This window comes from Macrotis lagotis, chromosome 1, assembly GCF_037893015.1.
Source record: "Macrotis lagotis isolate mMagLag1 chromosome 1, bilby.v1.9.chrom.fasta, whole genome shotgun sequence".
Taxonomy (NCBI): domain Eukaryota; kingdom Metazoa; phylum Chordata; class Mammalia; order Peramelemorphia; family Peramelidae; genus Macrotis; species Macrotis lagotis.
Window position 1 is genome coordinate 43,131,676 of NC_133658.1, and position 25,549 is coordinate 43,157,224.

A 25,549-nucleotide genomic window follows, 5' to 3' on the forward strand; every position below is an offset into this window, starting at 1 on the left:
TTACAGCTCTACTTTAAGGTTGTCGTTCCGTTCCATTGTCATATTTTTTCACAAGGATAAATGTCTGTAAAGAAATAGGCAGGGAGGGGTGGCTAGGTGGCACAGTGGATAAAGCACCGACCTTGGAATCAGGAATACCTGGGTTCAAATCTGACCTCAGACACTTAATAATTACCTAGCTGTGTGGCCTTGGGCAAGCCACTTAACCCCAATTGCCTTGCAAAAACCTAAAAAGAAAAGAAAAGAAATGGGCAGGGGCATAGGTGGTGCAGTGATAGAGCACCAGCCCTGGAGTCAGGAGGACCTGAGTTCAAATGTGGCCTCAGACACTTAATAATTACCTAGCTGTGTGACCTTGGGCAAGTCACTTAACCCCATTGCCTTGCAGAAAAATGAAGAAAGAAATAGGCATAATAAATAGTCCTGTGCCTTTTATGTTTTTGTTTTTCCCCCATGCTTAAAAAGGTATGAATTTTTCAGACTCTTAGCAGTCCCAGTCTCGCTTGATCTATCATCAGTATGTGACTAGAGGTGTGGCCCAGCCTTCTCTTCACCCTTAACTCCTCACTCTCCTTCACCCCTACATCCTACAAATAGTCACTTGCCATATCCTGCCTTGAGTATCGCTTAGATCCATATCTTCTCTGCTCATATGGCCATCCCCTTGATTCATCCCTTAACTTCTCTCTCCTGAACTACCACAGTGGCTCCTAGTTGGGTTCCCTGCCTTGTCTTTTCCATTGAGGGTCCGTCCTCTGTCTGGCTTCCACAGTGAGAGTACTAGAACAAAGTCCAGGGTGTTACTTACCCACTCAATATGTGACCTCTATAGTCAAATAAAAACTGATTGTGGCAGTTGAAGCCCCAAATAGCCTTGTGAGACAGCATTCCCTTTGATGGCCTCTCTGTCCAGTCTGTTTCACAACCATGTCTGAGTCTTTCTCTTTGCACTCTTTGCTCAATTCCTACTTTAAAAGTTAACCAGAAAAATTGTAAAACTAAAAATAAATAAAATCTTTAAAAAAAAAAGTTAACCAGCAGTGTCTTCTATAGGAAAGCTTTCCTAATCTTCCCAGGTATGGTGCTTCCCCCTCTTCCCCAATTTATTATGTCTTTGTTTTATCTCTATCTTGTATTTGCCCATATGTAACACATAATAACCTCCAGTGGAGTGAATACTCTTTGAGAGAAGGGATTCTTTCCCCTGACCTTTGGATCCTCAGTGCCTGACTGTTAATATGTCCCAATAGGTCTAGCCCTGAATTAATATTAAAGAGAATGTGATGATTTTTCTTGGTTGCAATTATTATAATTGCTCAGCTCATTTAGTAACCTCCTACTAAACATAAGCCAATCTCCTCCCAAGAGACGTAGAGCCTGAAGAACTTAACACTGTTTTCATATTTAAAGCATTATTGTCATGTGAGATGTTATCATTGTTTTTGTAGCTTCCTTCTGGTGTATGGTATAGCTAGCTCTGCTTAGCCTGATTTTTCTAGTAGTAAGATAACTGTATAAATAGGAAGGATCATAATCAAGTTCTTAGGGTTCTTGTGCTTCCCAGAATCAGAGTAGAAACTAGACCCCTTAGATTTCTCTTATGTTTTCCATGGCAGTTAGTCGATAGTTTTTGGCTATGTCCCCAGCTCTAGTCATTGGATAATGGTTTTTTCTCTTACTTTGGAGGGCTCAGGGAGGACTCCCATGTGAGGGCTTGCTGAGTCCTTTTCAGGATGCCTGTCTACCTTTAGTTTTCAGTGTCACCCACTTCTCACCTATGGCTCCAAGAAGCTATAGTGTACACAGTGACCACACCCTGGTAAAACTGTCTGGGCAGATAAGCTAACCCAGGTTGAAGGCAATCCCTCAAACCCAAGCACGTGAAAACTTACCCTGGCAGAATGGGTAAATCTAAAACACTTTGTTTCAATGGCCATGAATATGGCTGAAGCAAGCGTTTCGAGATTGTCAGACATCAAAGGCACCAAGACACAAGATCATCCCCTGCATGCTGGGCCTTTGACAGTCATCCTGACTTTTATCCTGCCAGTGGACTTTGACAATTTTGAAAGAGTGTGAGGCTGATGACTTTGTAAACTTCTGCCTCACTTATCCAAATCCAATTCATGACTAAGTTCAGACATCATCCCATGTCATTAGTCCTCTTTGAAAGTGAAAGATGAGGGGCTGCTTAGTGGCGAAGTAGATAGAGCACCAGCCCTGGAGTCAGGAGGACCTGAGTTCAAATCCATCCTCAGACACTTAATAATTACCTAGTTGTGTGGCCTTGGGCAAGCCACTTAACCCCCTTGCCTTGCAAAAACTAAGAAAAAAAAAAAGAAAGTGAAAGATGAGCAATTTATAACCAAAGAAGAGATAAAGAATATTATAAAATGCAAAAAGGATAATTTTGATTACATTAATTAATAGAAGTTGCCAAGATTAGAAGGAAGGAAGTTGGGAAACAATTTTTACGACTAGTATTTTTGACAAAGGGCTCACTTCTAAACTATATAGAGAGAACTGAGTCAAATTTATAAGAAAATGAAAGACAAACAATATTTATTAAATGATCTCAAATGTCTCCTTTTTTCTAGAGAGCTCCAAGTTTTCTTCTGATTTGAAGTTTTAGATAGTATAGCTAAAAATAGAAGCTGCTCTGCCACTCTTAGAAAGGTGACTGATCATGTGCTTCCTTTCCCCCCCCCATCCTTTCCTCAGAGCAATTCATTCTTACATCTCCCACTATTGTGTTCCATCATGCCAACCTCCCTGTTCCATTCTTTCTCAGGTGTTATAAATGATGGGCAAGCTCACTGAAAAGAGAATCACTTGTACCCAGGAAGCCAGAATGTTCACCATTCAGATCAGAAAGTAGCCTCAGGGGGCAGCTAGGTGGCGTAGTAAATAGAGCACTGGCCTTGGAGTCAGGAGTACCTGGGTTCAAATCTGACCTCAGACACTTAATAATTACCTAGCTGTGTGGCCTTGGGCAAGTCACCTAAGCCCATTGCCTTGAAAAAAAAATCCAAAAAAAAAAAAAACATAGCCTCAAGCTTGGGACCTCACTTGGCCTGAATGTGAAGCTGATATAATGCCAGGTGGCTCTAGGACTTTCCAACACAGCCCTTTCATCAGGCTGCCTGATTGGGGAGAGGAGGCATTTTCTTTTTTCTTTTTGAAATAGCAAAGCCCCAAACACATTTTGATTTATCACTGCCTTATTGATTGTCTCTATAGAGCATCAAAAGTGTCTGGACAAACTCCTCAACAACTGTCTCCTAAGCTGTACCATGCAGGAGCTGATCGGCTATTATATTACAATGGAAGAGTATTTCATGCGAGAGACTGTCAACAAGGTAGGCCTTGATGCTTGAAGAGACAGCTCTTCTCTCATCATCCTGCTGTGAAAGGGTGGGACAACCTTGGAGTGCTTGTCTACTACACAGGCAGGTTCTTTTAGCTTGTAGAAAGGGGCAGCCCTTCCTGGTGAGGAAATGCAGATGAGCTTTTACTCCACATCCTTTTATTGAGTTATCTTTTCCAGTTCATTGTTTGCCTGAGGGTCAGAAGGGGAGGAAAGACCCACTGGGGCCCTACTGTCCCTGGCTTGTCTCCCTGCCTCAGACCCCTCACCACTCTAGACCATTCTCCAAACAGATTTTCCTTAAGTGTAGATCCCTCATCAATAAACTCCCTTTCCTTAACTCCTTCACAGCCAGTGTCCCCATTGTTTCCAGGCTTAGTCTCTCTGACTCCCTCTCCCACTCTAGAACTGAGCCATGGGGATTTTCTCTCTATTCCTCTTCTTCAGCCCCACGTGGCACCACCCCTTCCTTTCTGTCAGTACATGAGTCTGACCCTCCCTTCTACCTCATTTTCTCAAATTCCTCCAAACTGTAGCGACTGCCTTTCTCTACCTCATATGTAGATGCATACATGTGTCTGTGGCATATATATATATATATGCACACAGAGGTGTGCAAAGTCCCTAAATGTAAAATCCTTAAGACGAGAACATCATGCACAGCAGCCTCCAGTTCCTCCAGGAACTATTCCATAGGACGTTCTGGCATGTGGTAGTGATTTAATAGATGCCTGAGTATTAGTTGGTGTTTGCTGACAGAAAACCCCCAAGCATGCCCTAAGGCCCCAGTTACATGTTTAAAAATAAATAGGAAAGTAACTTAAGTTGAGAGAGGAAGATGTGACCCAAGCCGAGGTCAGGGTGGCCAGGCCTGGGAGGCCAGAAGAATCTGAACAAGCCATAGAGAAGGGTCCTGGTATCTGGGCTCTGTTGGCTCCCAATGACTTGACCCTTTGCTTTTTAGGCAGTAGCTCTGGACACCTATGAGAAGGGTCAGCTGACTTCCAGCATGGTAGACGATGTGTTCTACATTGTTAAAAAGTGTATTGGACGAGCCCTGTCCAGCTCCAGCATTGACTGCCTCTGTGCCATGATCAACCTCTCCACCACCGAGCTAGAGTCGGATTTCAGGTATTGTCAGACTCGTCAGGGGACTATGATGAGGGTAGCCCATATAGTAGGCATAGGAGGTGTAGTCTAGAGGGCACTCACAATATATGGGTCATTATATAGCTTTTGTATCCCTCAACCTTTGATGAAGGTTTTGTTGAGATTTAAGTACTTGGTTTAGTCTTGATCCATTTTTTCACATGCCTTCGGGTCAGTTCTGCGGGGTGACTGTGAGACTGGGTAGCCCCTGACTTAGCATGCTGTCTTTGGTACTGGGATGACTCCTGGGGCACCTCAGCATCTCTAAGACAGTGTCATGTGATAGGGCTGGATTACTTAGGGGAAAGGTCAAAGAATTACTAAGGCAGTTGAGGCACAACCTTAGACCTCATTTATGAGAACCGTTGTTTCATAAAGTTAGCTAATAATGAAGAAGCATTGGGAAAAGACTAATCTTTTTAAGGGTTGCCCTTGTCATCTCTTTTGTTTCTGGGAAGAGATTTCCATCACTAACTCCTACAGTGCTCTTACAAATAGAATCAGAACCAGGAGAAAGAAGACACAGGATGGGATAGGGGCATCCCTGTTGGATGGCCACAGTAAGATGTCAGACCATGACCTGGCCCCATTACAGGAGCAGTGTGTTAGCTGGTCATTGGGCAAGGCCAACCCCAGGAGGTAGTCAGGCTGTGAGAACTAATGGGGAAACTGGGCAAACATTGGGACCAAATGGCTGAGGATCTAGTTCAGTGAGGAGTTGGTTTTGTTTTGTTACCTTTTTTTCCTTAATTGATACTTTGGATTAGGCCTATGCTTCCTCCTGGGCCAATTCAGATCAGTAGTTGTTCTATAACTTAAGAACCAAGCTCACAGAAAACCTGGGTTAGCATCAAAAGGACTGGTGCCTGGGAGAGAGGTCTCAGCATGGACAGGAACATGGGGTGTGGGGGGGAAGCGGGAAGGCCTGTGGGGCTCCCTCAGCGATGCAGACCCTCACTCCCTGCTCTGCCTGCCAGGGATGTTCTGTGTAACAAGCTGCGGATGGGTTTCCCTGCCACCACTTTTCAAGACTTTCAGCGTGGGGTGACGAGTGCCGTGAACATCATGCACAGCAGCCTTCAGCAGGGCAAGTTTGACACCAAAGGCATTGAAAGTACAGATGAGGCCAAGCTGTCCTTCCTGGTAGGGGTGCCTAGGGCTCTGCTCCTTTGGGTTAGGTTGGAGGGGACAGGGTGGAAGGGAAAGAGAGCCAGATGACCTTTAGCAACATAAATATCCTTAGGAAAAAGGTTGGAAGCCAAGATTTTGTTCTGATAAAATGACATGGAACAGTATTCCATCTGTCTGGAAAAATGAGCTCCTAAGGCAACATTCCCTAGCCTTCCTTACCCCCAAACAAGTCCTCCATGTGCCTAGACCATGAGAGCAGAGACTTTACTTTGCCAACAGTTCCCAACTCTGCAGTGTTTTCTTTCTGAACGTGGGGGGCCAGGGCTTCCTTCTAGATTCTAGAACAATCTCAACCTCCTCTTTAGCCACAGAAGCTAACTGTGCCACCTGTGCCAAGGCTGCCAGCCAGGTCTCTGACAGCAGCGCCCAGCCCAGTGGGCATTGTCTCGAATCCCTTTGGATGTTATGACACTGTTTATAGAACATGTTTCCATCATGTACTCTGCTACTGCTGATAGGAAGCCACATTTAATTAGAAGGAGTAAGGGATTTATAAAAAGTGACTCCAGGAAAAAAAGAACCAGACTCCTAATTCCTTGCTGGCTTCCCTAATTTTCATTCTGCTTTAGAGTCATACAGAGTATGCAGTTCTCTCTTTTATTTCTTAACTAAATCTACTCATGTTTGTCTGATTCTGACTTTTTTGTGTTCCAATTGTTCCGACTTGACCCAGACAGTAGTCTCTGAAGACTTGGGGCATCCACAGTTACCCTCTATCTTCTCAAGCTAGGAAGGGAACCTCTCTCTCTTAGTAGATGTTAAGCTGGGATGGCCCATCTGTTAGCATGAGATTGTCCTAAATAGGTTTACTTTATGGAGGTTCCTGCATGTGGAAAGTTTATGCTGTAGCTTACATGGTCAGAAGTCTGCATCATATGAATGAAATTCCAATGACTTAAGCTTTAGCTCCAGGGCTCCCATATCTTTGCACAGAGGCTTAATGAGACTGAAGTCAGAAGACAAGTAAATGAAGATCAAGGTCATTTGTTTTATTGTGTTAAATGCTTAGTGACAGGTCTCCAGTTATCCTGAAGTGAAATACTTAAAATGTCTTCACTCCCACTTGTCTCATTTGGCTGTCAAGATGAAATCCCCCAATTGTCCTGACATATCATTCATTGTGAAGAAAGTGATAAGCCCAGTGAAGCTAACCCTTAGCAAGGATTCTCACTGCAAGAGAAACTGTGAAGTCTGTATCATATGAATGTAATTCCATTTGTCCTTCATAGCAAGTTTGTTTTTTAAACTTTAATAGCATTTAAAACCAGGAATTTATTCACCTTTTCCCCCCAGATTATTTGCAGCAATTTAAGAAAACTAAATGAATTTAGAAAGTAATTTTTAAAATTATAAAATTAATAACAAAAATAAAATTGTATTAACATACAAAATAAAGGACAATGGGGCGGCTAGGTGGTGTAGTGGATAAAGCACCAGCCCTGGAGTCAGGAGTACCTGGGTTCAAATCCAGTCTCAGACACTTAATAATTACCTAGCTGTGTGGCCTTGGGCAAGCCACTTAACCCAGTTTGCCTTGCAAAAACCTTAAAAAAAATAAAGGACAATATCTTATGCAAAGCACCTAAACTTGAATAGGCTAAACCAAAACAGTTGGCCAAAATCTGCTACCTTTGGCATTGTTTTCCTTTTTTTTTCCCTTTTTTTATCTTTTTGAAATGTAATTGTAGTTTTCAAATCTAGAATTCTGATGGAGCATCATTTCATAAAGATTTTCTTCCATGTTTCCTGATATATTTCATATTTATGGTTTTCCTGACTCTACAGCATACCATAGTTTAAGACTCTCCAATCATTAGAAAGTGTTGTTGTTAGAAATCAAGCAACTGTGAATAAATAGATCATTTATGAAATCACTGGGTCAGAAGTTTTGTGACTCTTATTGACATATTGTTTTCCAAAATGTTTGTACAAATCTGCAATCCCACTAATAGACTACTTTTGACAAGGAGCCTTAATAACTTTCCTTGCCCTGAAAGCCTCTTGTATTTATTTTCCTTCAAACAGTCAGTTTCACTGGCCCCTTTGGGGCAGAGCCCTGAGGCCTCTGGGATCACAGAAGGTGAGCCCCCTCCCCACCCTGTTGCCCCCACACCAAGTATGAGGATTCTTGCAGTCAGAGCAGGGCCCGAGGTCTGGGTCAGCAGCATTGGTTTTCATTTTTAACAGACAGGAACAAAAAAATCCTTTGGGAAAGGCTGATTGGTATTTTTTCACCTACAGTCCTCAGAGATTTGAGATCCCCCTAAACCTCCCTTAAGTTGATCTGGGCTCAGCTTTCCAAGTCTCCTCCATCTAACCCTCCCACCTCAGACTTTTTGCCTCTTCCTTGGTCTTTATCAGTAATCTAAGGCTGCTCTTCCCATCTCTAGTCCCTTTCCCTGCTCTTATTCCTCATGCCCCAATCCATCTTGTCCAGTCATGGACTTCAGTCTTATCATTCTGGCTCATAAACTCTCAGGGACACCTCAGGGACCCTGTCATCTGGCTCATCCCTCCTGCATCTGGCTACCAGCCATATTTCCAGCTAATCTCTCACAGTGGACTCACCACTGTCCCCTCCACTGTCCTTATGTTCTTTCTCTTCTGGGGATGCCCTGACTTCTTCATCACATAATTTTGTCCATCTTTAAAGAGACAGGTCAGTTGGTATCTCTTTCTGTGGCACTCCCCTGGGCCACCTTATTTCTATAAGTGATATCCTCCCCTAAATCCCTAGAGCAATTTGTACTTTTTTTGACATCATCTTATCATCTGCTGGCTTCCATTTGGATTTCCCTTGGCTTTCGTCTTCAAAATGAGAACTTTTTTCAGATACCAATCATAATTGGAATTATTTGTATGCATGTTCTGTCTCCCACCTAGATGGTAAACTTCAGGAGGGCAAGCATGGTGTCTGGTGATCCTTGTAGACTCTCCCAGGACCTTTGTAGGCCCTTGTACATAATAGTAATGAAATCTCAAAAGGAGGAATGGAGCCACAAAACCTCTGATCTCGGGTTGGGATCAGGACCTCAAGGGCTGATTCAGCCTTGTTTGTAAAGACCTGCAGTGAGCATCACTACTCAGAAATGGGAGGGTTTTGCCTTTGCACTACTGACCTCACTGTGGGAATGACACCTCTTTACTGACTTTATCAGGACTCATCCTGACTCATTTACCTTTAGAAGAAGAGCACCTCTAAGGGAGACTAATCCTGGGGCCTCCTTTGCCCCCAAATTAAAGATTGTCCCAGGAGGGCAATGCTTTCCTGCCATTTAGAATTGGTTTGTCAGCCTTGCCTCTGGTGCAGGGAGATGCAGGCCCCAAGACCTGGGCAGCCTGCTCATCTTTGTTCACTTTGCAGGTGACCTTGAACAATGTGGAAGTCTGTAGTGAAAACATCTCTACTTTGAAGACAACCCTGGAGGTATGTTGGAAGGGTCCCTTCACTAGCTCACCCTGCTGCATTAGGGGCTGTGACCATCTCTGTCGAGAAGCTGGCTGCCAGGAACACCATACAATCAGTGAATGCTGCACCCCCCAGCACTGCCTGCTATACCATACTTCTTTTCACCAATCTCTAGGAAAAACAGGTTGCTAACATTTTACTAACCAATCAGGTGTCATGATGAATAGCTGCTTTGTCAAGGATTATAAGGGAGAATCACCAAAATGACCTTCATGCCCTTGTCCTGAATAGAAAAACTTAGTGAGATTTAAAAGATCATCTAATTGGGTCGCTTTAAAACTTACCTTAAGAGTTCCCAACTTTTCCCTTCATCTGTTATTGTATTTTGATGATTAACCTAAACAAATTAATAAACTCAGATTAACAGATTGCTTAGCCAGGGCCAGAGGAGGAAATAAAAGAGAAGTTCTATGATTAAAATTAATTAGCATGAGGCTAATTAAAGAAAAGCTACCCTGCAGCCCCAAGACAGGGCTGGGCCAGGAAAGAGCAATGGTAGTGATTCAATCTGGATGGCAGAGCAGAGAAGGAGGGCAGCAGGTACCCCTGCAAGTAAGCTTAGAAAGGGCATGTGGGTCTAGATGTAAAATCACCCCCAAAGCCTTTATTAAGCACCTGCTGTGTGTCAGACTCTGTGCTGGGTCCTAGGGATGTGGAAACAAGAGTGAAACAGCCCCTGCCCTCCAAGTTAGCTTCCAGTCTAACAGGGGAGATAGTAGGGGAATGTACATAAAATCTAAAAAGGCATTCAGGGGTGGCTTGTCAACTGCATGAACAGGGAGAAGGACCAAGCTGACTCGATCAAAGTCTGAACAAAACCTAGGACTCTAAAAAGGAGAGGGAGTAGGGAGAACATTCCAGGACAGGGTGGGGGCAGCCAGTGCAAAGTCATAGAGAGAGGGTCCTTTGTTCAGAAGAGACTAGTCTGTGTCACATAGAGTGTATAGCAGAATCATGTATACCAAGATGGGGAAAGTGGGAAGGGGCTGGCTTGTGAAGAGCTTTCACACTAAACAGAAATTGATCCTGAAGATTAGAGTTGATCATATTGGGGACCACCATGCATGGTCTTGTGCTTTAGAAAAATCATTTTGCCAAAATGAGTGACCCAATGACTTAGAACAGTAAGGGGCTTGAGGCAGGGAGACCAAGTTACCATGCAAGTGAGTGATGATATACTGGATGGTGGGTGAAGGAGGGGACAGGAAGAAGCGTGGGAAGCATATAATAGAGATGTTGTAGAGGTAAAAAATGGCTCATGGAGGGGGGCAGATGGGGATTCAAGGTTAGCCTGGAGGCTGTAAACCTGTGGACCCAAGAGGATGATGGTGCCTTCAATACTAATTGAGATGTTTGGAAGAGTGGAGGGCTTGGGGAGAAAACCGCTGGACTTTTATTTGAAATGACCAGGCAGTTTATGATGTAGGCCTGGAACCTGAGAGCTAGATGTATAGATCTAGGGAGTCGTCATTTAGAGATGGCCCTTGAACACATATGAGCTAATTAGGTCACCAAGAAAAAAGTGTGGAAAGACTTAAATAGCCTCCAGATTCAGCTTTGTAGGGTAACTACAGTTAGGGGTTATCAGCAAAGGAGACTGGGAAGGAGCAGTAGATTATCAGCCTGAGAGCCAGGAGAGAGGACAGTCACAAGAACCCAGGGAGTGGTCACCATGTCAGATGACCCAAAGAAACAAAGTGGGAGAAAGACTGATCATCTAAACCCCAGCAGACAAGGCCCTTTCTTCAGTGTGGCAGTACAATTTAAAAGATCTAATCGGGTCGCTTTAAAACTTAACTGCTCCATTTTAAGAGTTCCCAACTTTTCCCTTCCTCTGTTATTGTATTTTGATGATTAACCTAAACAAGAAATTAATAAACTCAGATTAACAGATTGCTTAGCCGGGTCCAGAGGAGGAAATGAAAGAGAAGTTCCATGGTTAAACCCAGACCATGACAGTCTCCTGAAAACCCTGAATGCTGGAGGAGCAGAGTCCTGGGAAGTCAAGTAACCATAGGGTAGACCAGCAGGACCCATTGACTGTGACTCAGAGACAGGACAGGATTCATCCATGTCCTGCATTGGCAGATACAGGTCTTCTGACCCCTCCCCTCAGGAGCCAGTAGAGTATAATGAAAAGACTCTGGAAATAAAATGCTTTATAAATCTGAGCTATTATTAAGCAGTGAGAGCAGCTCTGAGCACCCCAGGAGAGGCCTGTCGCACAGCTACCTAGTGCTCTCCATTATACAGCCAAGACCAGAAGCTTCAGAGCCTGCTGTTACCAAATTAAATGCTTGGAATACAAATGCGGCATCATTTTAGCATGTTTGTTTCTCGCTCCAATCCTGAGATCAATAGCCCCACTGCCCGGTGTGAGAAGTGGAGGTGCCGAGACCAGGAATGGGGGGGATTATGGAGAGGAAAAGGAAAATCTCTTAAGTCCCATTTCAGTCCCTTTCTGAATCATTCCATCTGTTCTTTGAGCCTCATTTGTCAGAGATGGCCTTTTCTTTGTTTCATACTGAAACATGTGCTCTATAGAGTCTGGAAAGTTGTTTCTCTTCCCAGAGTGACTGCACCAAGCTGTTCAGCCAAGGGATTGGAGGGGAGCAAGCCCAGGCCAAGTTCGACAGCTGCCTCTCAGATTTGGCTGCTGTATCCAACAAATTCCGAGATCTCCTACAGGTAAGTGCTTGGCCAGGCTTTCCCACCTTCTCCGCCAGGGCCAACGAGCCCCTTGGCAGAAGCATCCCATCTGGTGCTTGGAGCAAGCTGTTACTGGCACACCCTCCAACTGGGGAGGGAAGCGGCAGTGGCAGGAGCTGGCCACCAAGGGCTGTCCTTCTGCCTAGAACCTCTCTGTCCTTGTCTCTGCCTGCCGGCTTCCAAGCCTTCTACAATATGTCTCCCCATCCCCCTTAACTCTCTCTGTCAGTTGTCTTCAGTTTATCCTATTTGTACACAACAATCTGGTTCCACGTTAGAGGGCAGAGACTCTGTTTGGGTCCCTTTTTGTATTCTCAGCACCCAGGACCTGACACCTAGTAGGTGTAACTCCCTGATCTGACTGGTTTTAACCTGCTGGCTGAGAACTACAGTCATTGAACTCATGTGGGTCCTTAAAGCCCCAGTTGTTGGTGTGGGTTTTTTAAAATTGGTTTCATGGATGCCTTTTATTTTTACATCATATCTCTGGATTTTCCACCCTGAAACAACCTCCCCTGTAACAAAAGAAAAAAGTTAAGTAAAAATATTCATATGGTGCCAAAATATTTTTAAAATAGATTTGTATTATCTTCTGTTTTTCCATTGCTTAAATTTCCTATGTCCCTGTCTTCCCAGAAAGCAATCCCTTATAACAAAGAATTTTTTTTAAATGTGAAGGAAAAAAATAGCAAAACTGATTAATACATTTGAAAAATCTAATGCATCTTCCACATGGGTAGGAGTTGTCCCTTCCCCCTCTCTCCCTTCCTCTACATAGGAGTGATAGGAGGTGTTTTCTCATATCTCTTCTTGTTCTAAGATTTTTTAATTCTCCTGTGGTTGTTGTGTATTCCATTTACATTGTTGTAATCGTGTGCATTGATCTCCTGGTTCTTGTAAGTTCAGTTTTATCATTTATAATGTGTTCTGTTTAGGATACATTGTGTCTGAGATAACTATAGGACATCTGGTTTGAAATGACCATGTTGAGTTTGGGACATGTTGAGTTATATAAGTTCACATAAGTCTTTCTGTGCTTCTCAGAATTCATTGGGGTTGTAGTTTCTTATAGCAATGCAACACTTTTTAGTCATTCCTCAATTAATGTGAAATGTATTTCACTTGTAGTTCACCACAAGAAGCACTATAAATATTTTAATGTATATGGAACCTTCTCTTTGTCAATGGACTTTTTGGAATTGGTGCCTAGCAGGGAAATCTCTGGGTCAATATGTGTATGGACATTTTAGCCAATTTATTTTTTAAATTCCAAATTGATTTTTAGTTTGGTTATATTAATTCTCAAGTCCACTAACAATAAATTAGTGTGTATTTCAACATTGACTATTCCCATCTCTTGTCATCTGCCAGTTTGCTGAGTGAGAGGTAAAATTTAAAGGTTGCTTTGATTTGCATTTCTCTCATTAATAATTTTGAGCATTCTTTCATATGGTTCTTAATAGTTTGCAATTCCTATTTTGAGAATTGTAACCATTTCCTTTCTATTCTAGATGCATTGATTTTGTTTATACAAAAACTTTTGAATATCATACAATCAATTATTCTGTCTTTTGTTATTGTTTCTTCCACTGTTTAGATAAGAATACATCTCTCATCCCATAGCTTTGAAAAGCTATTTTTTTTATAGTACTGAAAGATCTTTACTGTTTAGGTTGTTTATCAATTTTGAATTTGTTGTGGAGTGTGTTATAAGATGGTTTTGAAAGCTTAGGTTCCCTTTCCTGCTCAGTGTTCCTATTCTCCAGTGGGGCCCAGCTTACCAGCTGTACCACAGTCACATGGCAATAGGAAGCTCAGAAATGCCTCCATGAAATCAAAATGGAAGCTCAGGCAGACTTGCTGTTTGCCTTTGGTAATAAGTGCTTTGCATCATCAGACATCCAGAAGTCCTCAGCTTCTGTGAAAGGGTTTACCAAAACCTGTTTAAAGCACAGAGGGGCTTAGAAATCCAACAGGCTTTTTGTGGTCCCATTCATCATCATTCCAGATTTGATCAGCCCCTGGGTCATAGGTTTGTAGTCCCTGAGGAGGAGCATGGGGTCTGGGGAGTAGAGGGCACCTTGCAGCTTTCATCAGTCCAATCCTGCCTTGTGCTTGATGCAGGAAGGTCTGACAGAGCTGAACAGCACCGCCATCAAGCCGCAGGTGAAGCCCTGGATCAACATCTTTCTTTCTGTCTCCCACAACATTGAGGAGGTAATTCTGGACCGGAGAATCCTAAGGCTTGGAAGCTTAAGATAGTACCCGGAGCTTTACAAAGTCCTCTACAGATATCATCTCATTTTATCCTCCCAACCCTGGGAGGGAGGTACAGTTATTATCTCCATTTTGCAGAGGAAGAAACTAAGGCAGGCAACAGTTTAGCAATTTGCCCAGAATCACTCAGTTAAGTTTCCACAGCAGGAATTAAACTCATGTTTCTGACTTCAGGTCCCGTTTGTGACGGCCTAGGGGGTGCTGCAAGGATCCTCCTCCCTAGGATTTGATATGGTGACCACAGTCTCTAGAGCGTAGAGGAGCTGTTAAGCTGCAAGGACACCTTCATGGGGTCTGCTGGCAGTGGCTCCCTCTCACTCAGAAAGCCTCAGTATAGATTGCTCTTGGGAGATTTAATTAGGAAGGGAATTCTGTAGCTTCTCAGATTCTTAATGGTTGAAACCACTGTCTGGACACATCCCCTCATAGAGGAAAAGCTTTACTCCTATAACACATATGCTATGGAAGAAATAAAAGCATTTGGAGCCCCAGCATATTAAGTGGTCAAGTGCATGAGCTCCTTTAGTTGTAGAAGCAGGAGCCAAGTTCAAAACCAAGCTCCAGGGGCAGCTGGGAGATGCAGTGGATAGAGCACTGGCCCTGGAGTCAGGAGAACATGAGTTCAAATAATCATTACCTAGCTGTGTAACCTCAGACAAGTCACTTAACCCCACTGCCTTGCAAAAAAGAAAAAAAAAACTTAAAAAAGAAAGAGAGAAGGGCAAAACCAAGCTCCAGATTGAGTATGGTTGCCATCTTGGCTGTTATGTGACTATGACATTAGAGTCTTTGCATCAGTCTGTCAGTCAGGGGAGCAGGGAATGATGGCTGCACACCTGAACAGAACCATCATTGTGCTTGATTTTCCTCCCCAACATTAGGAAGAATTCAATGACTATGAAGCAAATGATCCATGGGTACAACAGTTCATTCTTAATCTCGAGCAGCAGATGGCCGAGTTCAAGGTGAGTATCAGAATTTTAGAGCTGTTCCCTGCAGTACCATCTAACAGGGCAGCCTCTGCCCATGGGGCTTGAGGCCCTAAGCTGATACCCATCCTCTGTAGGCCGGGCTCTCCCCCGTCATCTATGACAACCTCACCAGTCTCATGACCAGCCTCATCGCAATTGAATTGGAGAAAGTGGTTCTGAAATCCTCCTTCAACAGGGTAAGACCTTGTAGGCACATGGTGCCAGCCTCCATGGAGGGCCTGGGAGCTCATGGAGGCTACTTTTCCTGTTTTACCCAGACTCCTTTGCCTGACATTCAAGCTGACACTACTCATTCTTCTGGCCTCATCCCTTCTTACTCCTCTTATTCCACTTTCTGCCTGAACCAAACCAGACTGGAAGCATCCTCTCTCCCTTCCATACCTTTGCTCCCCCTGAACGCTATGTCTTTATGCCCCCCCCTTTTTTTTCCCTGCTTAATTCCTGCCTACTATTTAAAACCCTGCTCAAAAAACATCCTTCATAAAATTTGTTCCAATTCTTCTGGTCCATAAATAAGACTCTGATGGACCTCATACAGCACAGTGACATATCATAGGTCATATTGTTAGTATAGCCATAGCTGCTGAACTGTATTCCAGGAGGGTGGAGAGTGTCTTCTGAAGAACCCCAGCTCCTGTCTGTTTCCATTGGATGAAACGAGCAACCCTGTTAAGAAATCCCCCTTGAAAGGGCCTCCCTGGGCTTCTCTCCCTTGCAGCTGGGCGGCCTGCAGTTTGACAAGGAGCTGAGGTCTCTTGTTGCTTACCTCACCACAGTGACCACCTGGACCATCCGAGACAAGTTTGCTAGGCTTTCCCAGATGGCAACCATCCTCAATCTGGAAAGGGTGAGTGGAGGGTTGGGGACTGGCAAGAGCTCCCCTCACTTGCCTGTGAAGGAGCCAGTTTCAAGACATCCCTGGCCAGGGGACAGAGGGGACCTAGCTAGAGCCATCTCATGGGGTCCATCCCATTGGGGAAGAGCCACAGCCAGTAGAACCCTCTACCCCTTCTCAAGAACCAGGGTGCTCTTCACTTAGCAGCAATGACTATCTGTGGGGATGTTCCTTTGCCCTGCTGACTTGCTTCTCTGGTCCTCCACTCAGGTGACAGAAATCCTGGATTACTGGGGTGCAAACTCAGGCCCACTTACATGGCGCCTTACTCCTGCTGAGGTGCGCCAGGTATTGGCCCTACGCATTGATTTCCGCAGTGAAGACATTAAGAGGCTTCGCTTGTAGCTGACAGGGCAAGTCCCTCCAACTCCACATGTTTGGCGGGGTGGACAGGGTCTCTCAGTGGTTGAGACCCTCAAAGTTGTCAGCCTGAAAATTCCAAGGATTTGCTACAATCCAGGCAGGCCTGTCTCAGGCCATCTCTTTTTCATAGCAGTAATACTAGGGGTCCAGCCTATTCCCATTCCAGAAACAGGTAAATGAGCCACCCTGGATATCTCTCTGCCTCCCAAATTTGACCAACCAAACCCACCAAGGACACTCCCAGTCCACCATCCCTCCATATGCATTCCCTGTAGAGGGGAGAAAAGCCATACCTAAGGCTAGAAGTACAGTTCCAGCCAGAGTCTTTTTTCCTGTCACCACCCCTGGACACTACTGAAAACAGTTGTATTTCCCTTCAGGCTGGACCAACAGTCTCCTTTTTAAGGGACTTTTGGGGCAGCTGGAAAATACTAGAGATACTCAGAAAATGGAGGAAATGATGAATGTTCCATTCTGGTTAGTGGTAACAGTAAATAAAGATGGAAACTTGAAACTGCCTGGTGCCTAGCATTAGAGAAGGACTAGGGGTGGGGGGAGGGGGCCTCAGAAGAGTGCCTCACCCTAGGGGATGAGGGCCTACAGAGCCTCCTTGGCCCTTCCCTCCCCACCAATGGCAGTGTCCTCTGCCACGTTAATCTCTCCCCCTCCAACCCAGTTCATTGTGAGCCACATCACTGCAGCCTCTGGCCCCACCGTGGAACAGGTGGTGCTGATGGAAAAAAAAGCCTCCTGGGACCAACTCTGAAGGATGATTGATTTATTGCCACTCAAAAAAAATACCCTGAAAGGCTTGGTTCTGGTGGGAACTTGTGCATGTGTCCCTGTGTCCACCTTAGAACATATGACTCAACATTCACTTGTTAAAACCTGAATTTGCAATGACTTTGTACAATATCTTCTCCAGCTCCAGGCCTCAGACTAGGGAATTGAATTTGGGTGCAGACAGCCATACTCACTGCAGCTGGCTTGAAGTGCGACAGCCTCGTGGATACCCCAGCCTCCCCATCCCTGAATGACCCCAGCTCTGCCTCTTACTCCTTCACCTGCAGGCTGAGCTGCTACTACATTAGTGGTTCTGTGAAGCTTGGTGAGAGCCAAATCTGGCTTCCTCTGGTTTACCCTGAAAGGAAATAATCTCTGGTAGACTTACTACAGTTGGGCCAAAGTGTAGAGAATTAGAATTATATCCTTGAGTGTCCTCAAGATGGAGTCAGCTTCCTGGGTAAGGGACATTGGAGGCAGGGGAATAGAATGAGATTCCCAGGGTCCCTTGGCATGGGATGCCAGGTGCAGGAGGGGACAGTTGACTTGATTTCTAGATGAGGAGGGGGTGGCTAGGCCAGACTGATCAGTGGACCTCAGCTATATCTGCAAGATAAGACCATTGGGTGAGAACAGCAGGAAGTTTTGATTAAATTCTTGATCCATCTATACCAAAAGAAGCACCAGAGCAGGAGTGGCTTAGTGTTGTTCATGTCTGCCAAGTTCTAGGCCTTCAGTAAAGCCTTTTTACTCACTTTGTAGAAAGGGGTTATGACAGAACTAGCATACTAACCTAGGGGAGGGAAGGTCCATGCTCATTGAGAGGGGGCCCCCCTCATCCCATGTTAGCTCCCCCTCCTCATCAGTAGGATGGCGGTTGGAGACCAGCAGCAAGAGCAGCTGTGGGGCTCTGGGCCCCAGGCCACAATGACGAGGATATGATGAGTGAGGCCCTTCAGTGTGGTGGAGACCAAGATCATGCCAATGTCTGCTGAGACTGTGAAATCTCTAGTCCCTTTACAGCTCTGGGTCCAGGAGGCCCTTCCTCAATAGGCTGGCTTGTGGTCTCAAATCCCAATGGCTTCTTGCTCTGGCCCCTAGAGTTACCCAGGGCTCCCTGGGCACAAAGTTGGGACTCTTCTCTTCCTAGCCTGGCTGGAACAGGGCCCAGGAGTGGAGGACCTGTCAGGCAGAAGTGTCACCAGCCAGCAACTGCAGGCTAAAGCCTTGGGTGTCCACCTCCACCAAATGAATGCTGTACTTCTCCAAGCCCTAGGACGGAAGCACAGTAGGTCAAAGAAGTGCCAGGAGGCAGAACTCCCCATCATCTCTCGGTCCACACCCCTCCTCGGATCTGGTTTCTACCTCTGTCTTGGCCAGCACTCTCTCAAGGACCTCTTTCTGCCGGGGCTCTTTGGTCAACAAGTAAAGGAAGCCGCCACCTCCAGCCCCCGCCAAGCTCTGGCCATACACGTAGGGCTCCAGGGCATCCATCATGCGCCGCACAGCCTGGGGTTCACAGCCAGGAGCCATGCACTTCTTCTGTTCCCAGTACCGAGTCAGACACTGACCCAGAAGGGGCAGGCTCCCTGCAATGGGGACATGGTAAACAGAGGCAGTCCTGGGCTTTGGAGATCAAGTAAACAGAACAGGAAAACGTCCCCAAGGCCAATGGTAGCTAAGAGTGACCCAGAAGCTCTTGTGAGTCCTCCACTGCCACCTCCCCTCCCTTGGAGCAAGGCAGCCACATGACCATGTTAACCATGATTCCTGGTAATTGCCCCTAGAAAGGGAAGGGTTGAGACCCATTAGCCTGTTGACCTCAGGTAGACTAGCATGGATCAATTCAAGCCAGACTCCAGTCTAACTACTGCCCCCATGGATCTTTCTCTCTTGTGCCTTGAGGCAGTTAGCATGTTTTTCCTCAGATGGTCAGACTTCCAGGGGTGAACTTAGACATTGGACTCTCATTTTGATGATGTTTGTCCTTCATTCTCAAAGAAGACCAAGAATGGAGGTGGGCAGTGATACCATGACATACAAGAATTGTATTTGAGTGGGGGGTGGGGTTGTAGAGGAAATGTGAATGATAATGATGGCAGCCAGTATGTATCTCCCCTGGAGGTCCTGACATCCCCCATTCCAGAGACCCATAGATCAGATGCCCATTGGAGAGCACCCAGAGGTCTTACCTTGGCGGAAAGCCTGAGCACATTCTTCTGCATTTCTCATCAAAGCTCGAGCATTGTCCACCACAGCTGGCAGCCGGGCATACCAGTTCCTTAGTACATCCTACAGTGACAATGGGGATGAAAAAGGACCATGCGAACAAGTCCTGAATGAGGCATCACCGCCTCCACCACCATCCTCCTCAGTCCATGGAACAGGGAGAAGCTGACCTGGGCAAGAGCTTACCTGGAGTAAGTTCCGTGCCAAGCGGGTCTTGCCCGTATACACCAGGAGAAGGTGCTGATTGAGGGTCTGTAGGAAATCTGCAGACACCGAGATCTCTTCCACATCTACCTTCAGTGGCAGCTGAGCCCGTGATCGTCCCATCTTTATCCCTGGCACAAGGCCTCCCACCTGGTCTTGCCAGCCACCTCCTACAAATCCCAAGGTCCTGTGTCATTGGTCAACCATTTCTGGTAGATCACCCAGACCCCATCCCTGACTCCACATTCTCATCCTCTAACTCATCCATTCAATCATTATTGAGGGCCTTCTATATACCAAGTGCTGGGGAAACAAGAAGTTAAAAACCATGGCTGACAAGAAACCATGTATAGCACATGAATAACTGATATCGTCACTTGCCTTCTCAATAGGGGGGAGAAGTAGAGGGAGGGATAGAATCTGAAACTCAAAAAAATTTTTCAATGAATTAGGAAATATTTAATGAAATAAATTTAATGGGGAAAAAAAGGGCAAAAGACTGGCCAAGTCCTCCATGGATAATCTAATGGGGAGGACAATATGTAAAGCAATAGAAAACAAGCTCCCTGAGAGTAGGGGCTCTTTCATTTGTCTTTGGTTTCCAGAACACTAGGACAGTGTCTGGCTCATAGTAAATGCCTAATAAATGCTTGTGGATGGTTTATGACCCTTGGAAGATTCTAGATGACCCTCATTTATGAGGGTGTGGGTCCCTACCCCACCTTTTCTTGAATTCCCATCTCCCCAAGGCCCAACCAGTCTCCCTTCTTTTTTCCATCATACCTGTGGTAAGCATCTGCTCCAAAAGTAGCACAGCGTGGATCAAGGCTTGAGTGCCCACTGCTCTCCCTGCTGCCTGATGCAAAGCCGCCAGCACTGCCCCTGCCAGGATGCTACTAGTGCCTACAGTGTAAGGAGATATTAGTTCCTTACCAGGCAGAAGGGACTGAAGCTGGGGCCAGGTGGAAGTCTGAACAGAGTGGGGCTAGAGCATAGACCAAGGGGCCACTCACCCAGGCCAGAGCCATGAGGCAGGTCAGACCAAGTATGCAGCTCAAAGCCACCCCCAAAACCATGCTGAAGCTGGGTCTGTAGGCTCTCTGAGGAAGGAAGCTGCACAATTTGGGCACAGATGAAAGCTGCCTTTAGCAAAGCTCCTGAAAAGAAATGGAAGGGGGGAGAGAGTTGAATCCACCACTCAAGCTAAAGCAAGACATTCAACCCAACCCAACACCTGATTCTTTTTTTAAACATTTTTAAAAATTGATGTCTTTCATTTCTTACAGCACTAGTTTCCCATCTAGCCCTTTCCCTCCCCAAGAGTCATCCCATAGATAAACAGAACTTTTTTTAAAAGAGAAAAAAATGTCAGCATAACTGATCAATATAACAACAGTCCAAAAAAAGGTACAAACTGTGCCACTTTACAAGTATCCTCATCCTTAAAAACAATCCTCAGTCGAAACTCGTCCTCCATAAGCTTTCATCTTATCTCTCTTAGTCAAATTTCTTTAAAAAGCTGTCTACATTCCTGCCTTTTGTTGCTTTTTCCTTTATTCCCTTCTAACCCTTTGGAACCTGGCTTCCATCTTCATTACCCAACTGAAACTACTCTCTTCAAAGTGACTAATGGGGGTAGAGTCAAGATGGTGGAGAAAAGGCAGGAAGTTGTCTAAGCTTTCCCTAGTTTCCCAAAGTGACCAGTGATCTCAATTATCTTCCTCTGCACCAACGACACTCTTGACCACCCTCTCCTCCTAAAGACTCTCCTTGGATTTTCATGAAACTCTTCTCTTGGTCTCCTACTTGTCTGTATGATCCTTCTGTTCCTTTGATAGCTCCCCCCAAGCCTCTATCCCAGATCCTCTTCTCACTCTCAAAAATGATTTGATGATCTCATCAGCTCCCATGTTTTTATTAACATTTCTATTCAGATGATTCCTAGATATATCCAGCCCTAGTCTCTCTCCTGAGCTCCAGTACCAGTTATCAGCAATAGTCAAACCAAATGTCCCATAGAAACCTCAAAATCAGTGCATCTAGAAACAAACTCATTATCTTTCTCCCCAAACTCTCTCTCTTCTAAACCTCCATTTTTATCAAGGGAACTACCATCCGCCAAAGTCATCCAAGTTTGATGTCAGTTCTTCTATGACTCTACTTTCACTCACACCACATTTCCAATCAGTTGCCAAATCTTATCTTTATCTTCAAAATATCTCTAGCATATCTCCTCTCCATTCACAAAGCTAACACCTCAGCTTAACCACCACCCCCGCCCCCTGACTGGACCGTGGTAATAGACTGCAAGTTATGCTCCCTGCCAAAGGTCTCTTCCCAACTCTAATCCATCCTCCAGTCATTCATGAAAACCATTTTCTTAAAGTGTGTGTCTTCCCCCAATCCAAGAAATCCCAAAGGCTCCCTCTCTTGGCTCTAGAATCAAATTCAAAAACTCTCCATTTGGTTTTTAAAGCTATTCATAGCTTCTTCCACCTTTCCCATTTTATTACCATTACTCTCCCTGGTCTGCTGACCTGGCAGCCACGGACATTAGCTCCATGCAAGTGACAGTCAAGTAGACTTCTTGCCCCAGCTCTGCTTTTTTGAATCCCTAGTTTCCTTTAAAACTCAGCTTGGTCATGTCTGACTTCCTCTCTAAGACCATTGCTCTGCTTTGTAGAGACCTATCCAAGCCTATGGTGTCTCCCTCATTGGAATGAAAATTCCTTGAGAATAATGAGGCTTTATAGCATCCCTAGAATGCTAGTAGTGCCTGAAATTCAGCAGGTGCTTAATTAATGCTTGTCGATTAACTTGTTGATCCACACTGGTTAGTAAGGGGAAGAAAAGGAATAAGCAATGTGCCAGTCACTATACTACATGTTTGCAAATTCCCTCAATTTGTCCTCACAACTCTGGGAGGGAAGTGCTGTTAGGATCTGTATTTTATAAATGAGGAAACTAAGACAGAGGGGAAGTGACTTGCCCAGGGTCACACAGCTAGTAAGTATCTGAGGTTGAATTTGAAGTCATATTTTCCTGACTCCAGGCTTTGTGAACCATAGGATTAAGAGCCTGGAAATGACCTCCGAGATTATCTAGTCTGATCACCCCATTTTAGAGAGGTCCGAGTTAGCAGATGACCTAGGTCCTGCCTCTGTACTCACTATGGGGAGTTGACTGGGAACAGAGGCTCTCACCTGGTGCATGAGGCTGACAATAATCCTGCAGATCCTCCAGGTTCTGGCACACAAGCTTTGTGAACACCTCACCTGAACGGGTGCCTGTTGACAGTCGCAGCTCAGGCTCAGCAATTCGACGTGCCCTTGCCCCAATGGGCCTACGCCCATCCACCAGGATGGCCAAGTCCACCACAGCTCCTCCATGCTCATAGGTGATGGGTGGAGTATCAGTCCAGCCACCTGCGATAGAAGATCCCTGTATTCACAGAGGCCTAGGGATCCAGCTACTCTCAGTGGGACCAAAGGAGAGTACCTCCCTCCCTAGGAGCAGCCCCTGGAGAGAAGTCTTACCAGAGAAGTCCACCCGGGCTGGGCACTCCACCATGACCCAGTGCCCATGAGGTGGGGGTTCAACTGATCCTGTGGTGACAAAGCGGCAGGCAGACATCACTGCCTGGCGGATAAGGATCTGTTCAGCCCGTTCATAATGCCGAGCATTTCTTACCAGCAGAGCAGGCCTAGAAACATCAGATGGGAGAAAAAGATCATAGAATCTTTAAGCCATAAGAGACCCCAGAGGAACCTAGCATCATTTCTCCTCCCATTATATAGATGAGGATGTCACTAGCCCAGGATTAGGACAAGCCCCAAACACTTTGGGTTCTACTCCCCACCTTTTTCTTCCCTTAAATGGTAGGAGGTTTAATAAAGTAGAAAAAAAATATGTTAAATCATTTGGGAAATGGTATATAAAAATAATGGAATACTATTATGCCCTAAGAAATGATGAAAGAGGTTAAGCCTGGGAAGACTTATATGAACAGAGGCAAAGCAAAATAAGCAGAACCAACAAAACAAATTATACTGTAACAGTAACATTGGAAAGACAAAACAACTTTGTAAAGTTTAAAGAACTCTGTTCAATGAAATGACCAACCACAACTCCAGAGGACCAATGATGAAACAAGCTACCTACCTTCTGGCAGAGAAGGAATAGGTTCAGCTTTCAAAATTAAATATGTTTTCTGGATGTGGTCAATACAGAAATTTGTTTTACTTGACTACAAATAACTGTTTCAAAGGCTTTTTCTCTTTTTTTTTAATGGAGTAGAGATAGAGAAAAAGGAAATCGATTTTACTAAATTAGGAAAAAAACTAAAAAATTTTTTTAAAAAGGAGACTGGGCTTAGAAATTAAGTGATCTGGGCTCTACTCTAGACCATATACTAAACTAGTTGAGTGGCTACGTAAGTTATTTGACAGGCCAGAGAAATAGTTTCATCATCAGTCATATAGCAAAATACTATGGAAAATGGAAAATGAAAGAGAGATTGAGGATGGATAGTTAGAGAGAAAGAGAGAGAGAGAGAGAGAGAAAGAAAGAAAGAAAGAAAGAAAGAAAGAAAGAAAGAAAGAAAGAAAGAAAGAAAGAGAAAGAAAGAAAGAAAGGAAGGAAGGAAGGAAGGAAGGAAGGAAGGAAGGAAGAAAGAAAGAAAGACAAAGAAAGAAAGAAAGAAAGAAAGAAAGAAAGAAAGAAAGAAAGAAAGAAAAAGAAAGAAAAGAAAAGAAAGAAAGAAAAGACAAGATGGAGGGAGATAGGTAGAAGACAGAGATTGATGGCAGAAAAGGAGAGATAAATAGGTGATAGTCAGATACAGATAGAGTGGAGAAGGCAGTCAGATAGACAGATTGAATTAGCTGATGGATAGAAAGACAGATAGAACATATATTAAGTGCTTATTATGTCCGAGGCTTTGTGCTAAGTGCTGGAGATAAAAAAAAAAAATCAAGACAGTTCCTGTCCTAAGACAAGGAGCTTACATTCAAGTGGGAAAATCATTATCATCATTATTACTATTATTATTATTATTAATCATCATTAGTCCATCCCCTTGAGTGGCTTTCCCCTTCCTCATCCCCAGCATTACAACTTCACCTGGCCAGCCACTTAGTCCTCTCACGGGCAAGCTCTTCCACGCCCCTAGCCACATCCCCTTTCTCCAGATATTGGAAGGCCAGAGCCCAATCCTGGTTGGCTGCAGGTCCACTTCGAAGACCCCCATGACCCCTAGCCATGCAACCCAGTACATCAGCTATACAGGCCAAGGCCCGGGCCGCCACACCAGGATCTTCAGCCTGAGCCGCAACTGCAAAAAGAAACAAGAGTTAGGGTAGGGCCAACAGGACCCCTATCACTCCTAGTTGGATAGCCAACAGGCAGAACCACCTTGTTTTTGGCTTACTTTCCTTCTACTCCCACCAGAGGTAGGAGAGGTCAGAGTCCATGCACAGGATTTAAGAAGAACCCCAGAACTACCCTCAAAATAGCCCTTCTACCTGCTAGAATTTCCCATCATTTTGGGTTAAACAAAGCTAGGAACAGTGTCTCCAGGAGGCATGCATGCAAAATAAATAAAATTGGAATTTAATTTTAACACTATAAAACAAAACCAAATAAAACCTATATCTGGTCCCTAAAATCAATTAATCAACAAACATTTATTAAACCAACTGTAGGCTAGTCACTAGGTTTTTTCAGCATTGAGGATTTACAAAGACAAAGCATGAAACTGTCCCCACTCTCCAGAAGGGCACATTTCCCACCCTTTCTATTATTTCTATTATTTCCCACCCTTTCTATTTTTCTAAGTATGAACTCAGTCCCTCAGTTTAATATCTTAAGTTCAAAGGGACAATCAGGGTTCAAATGGACAGGAGGACAGATAAGCCTCAGGA

General features: G+C 44.7%; 2 protein-coding genes across 5 annotated transcripts in view; one reads left to right on the forward strand and one right to left on the reverse strand.

The window, feature by feature from the left end:
- Positions 1-20,542, forward strand: part of COG4 (component of oligomeric golgi complex 4) — a 33,225-nt gene extending 12,683 nt beyond the window's left edge. The window contains exons 10-19 of the mRNA XM_074199378.1: positions 3,241-3,359; positions 4,332-4,498; positions 5,494-5,659; positions 9,072-9,134; positions 11,748-11,864; positions 14,010-14,102; positions 15,044-15,127; positions 15,229-15,330; positions 15,873-16,001; positions 16,260-20,542. Of these exons, the coding sequence (XP_074055479.1) occupies positions 3,241-3,359; positions 4,332-4,498; positions 5,494-5,659; positions 9,072-9,134; positions 11,748-11,864; positions 14,010-14,102; positions 15,044-15,127; positions 15,229-15,330; positions 15,873-16,001; positions 16,260-16,394 (1,175 nt within the window). The 3' untranslated portion in view covers positions 16,395-20,542. The remainder of the gene's footprint in view (positions 1-3,240; positions 3,360-4,331; positions 4,499-5,493; positions 5,660-9,071; positions 9,135-11,747; positions 11,865-14,009; positions 14,103-15,043; positions 15,128-15,228; positions 15,331-15,872; positions 16,002-16,259) is intronic.
- The window catches only part of FCSK (fucose kinase), a 35,004-nt gene continuing 25,117 nt past the window's right edge, over positions 15,663-25,549 (reverse strand). For all 4 annotated transcript variants that reach the window (XM_074199377.1, XM_074199363.1, XM_074199372.1 and 1 more), the window contains 9 exons: positions 24,750-24,960; positions 23,165-23,331; positions 22,832-23,053; positions 20,642-20,785; positions 20,412-20,531; positions 19,611-19,798; positions 19,388-19,487; positions 18,561-18,784; positions 15,663-18,467 (listed from right to left, as the gene is read on the reverse strand). In XM_074199377.1, coding sequence (XP_074055478.1) covers positions 18,381-18,467; positions 18,561-18,784; positions 19,388-19,487; positions 19,611-19,798; positions 20,412-20,531; positions 20,642-20,785; positions 22,832-23,053; positions 23,165-23,331; positions 24,750-24,960 — 1,463 coding nt within the window. In that variant the 3' untranslated portion in view covers positions 15,663-18,380. The remainder of the gene's footprint in view (positions 18,468-18,560; positions 18,785-19,387; positions 19,488-19,610; positions 19,799-20,411; positions 20,532-20,641; positions 20,786-22,831; positions 23,054-23,164; positions 23,332-24,749; positions 24,961-25,549) is intronic.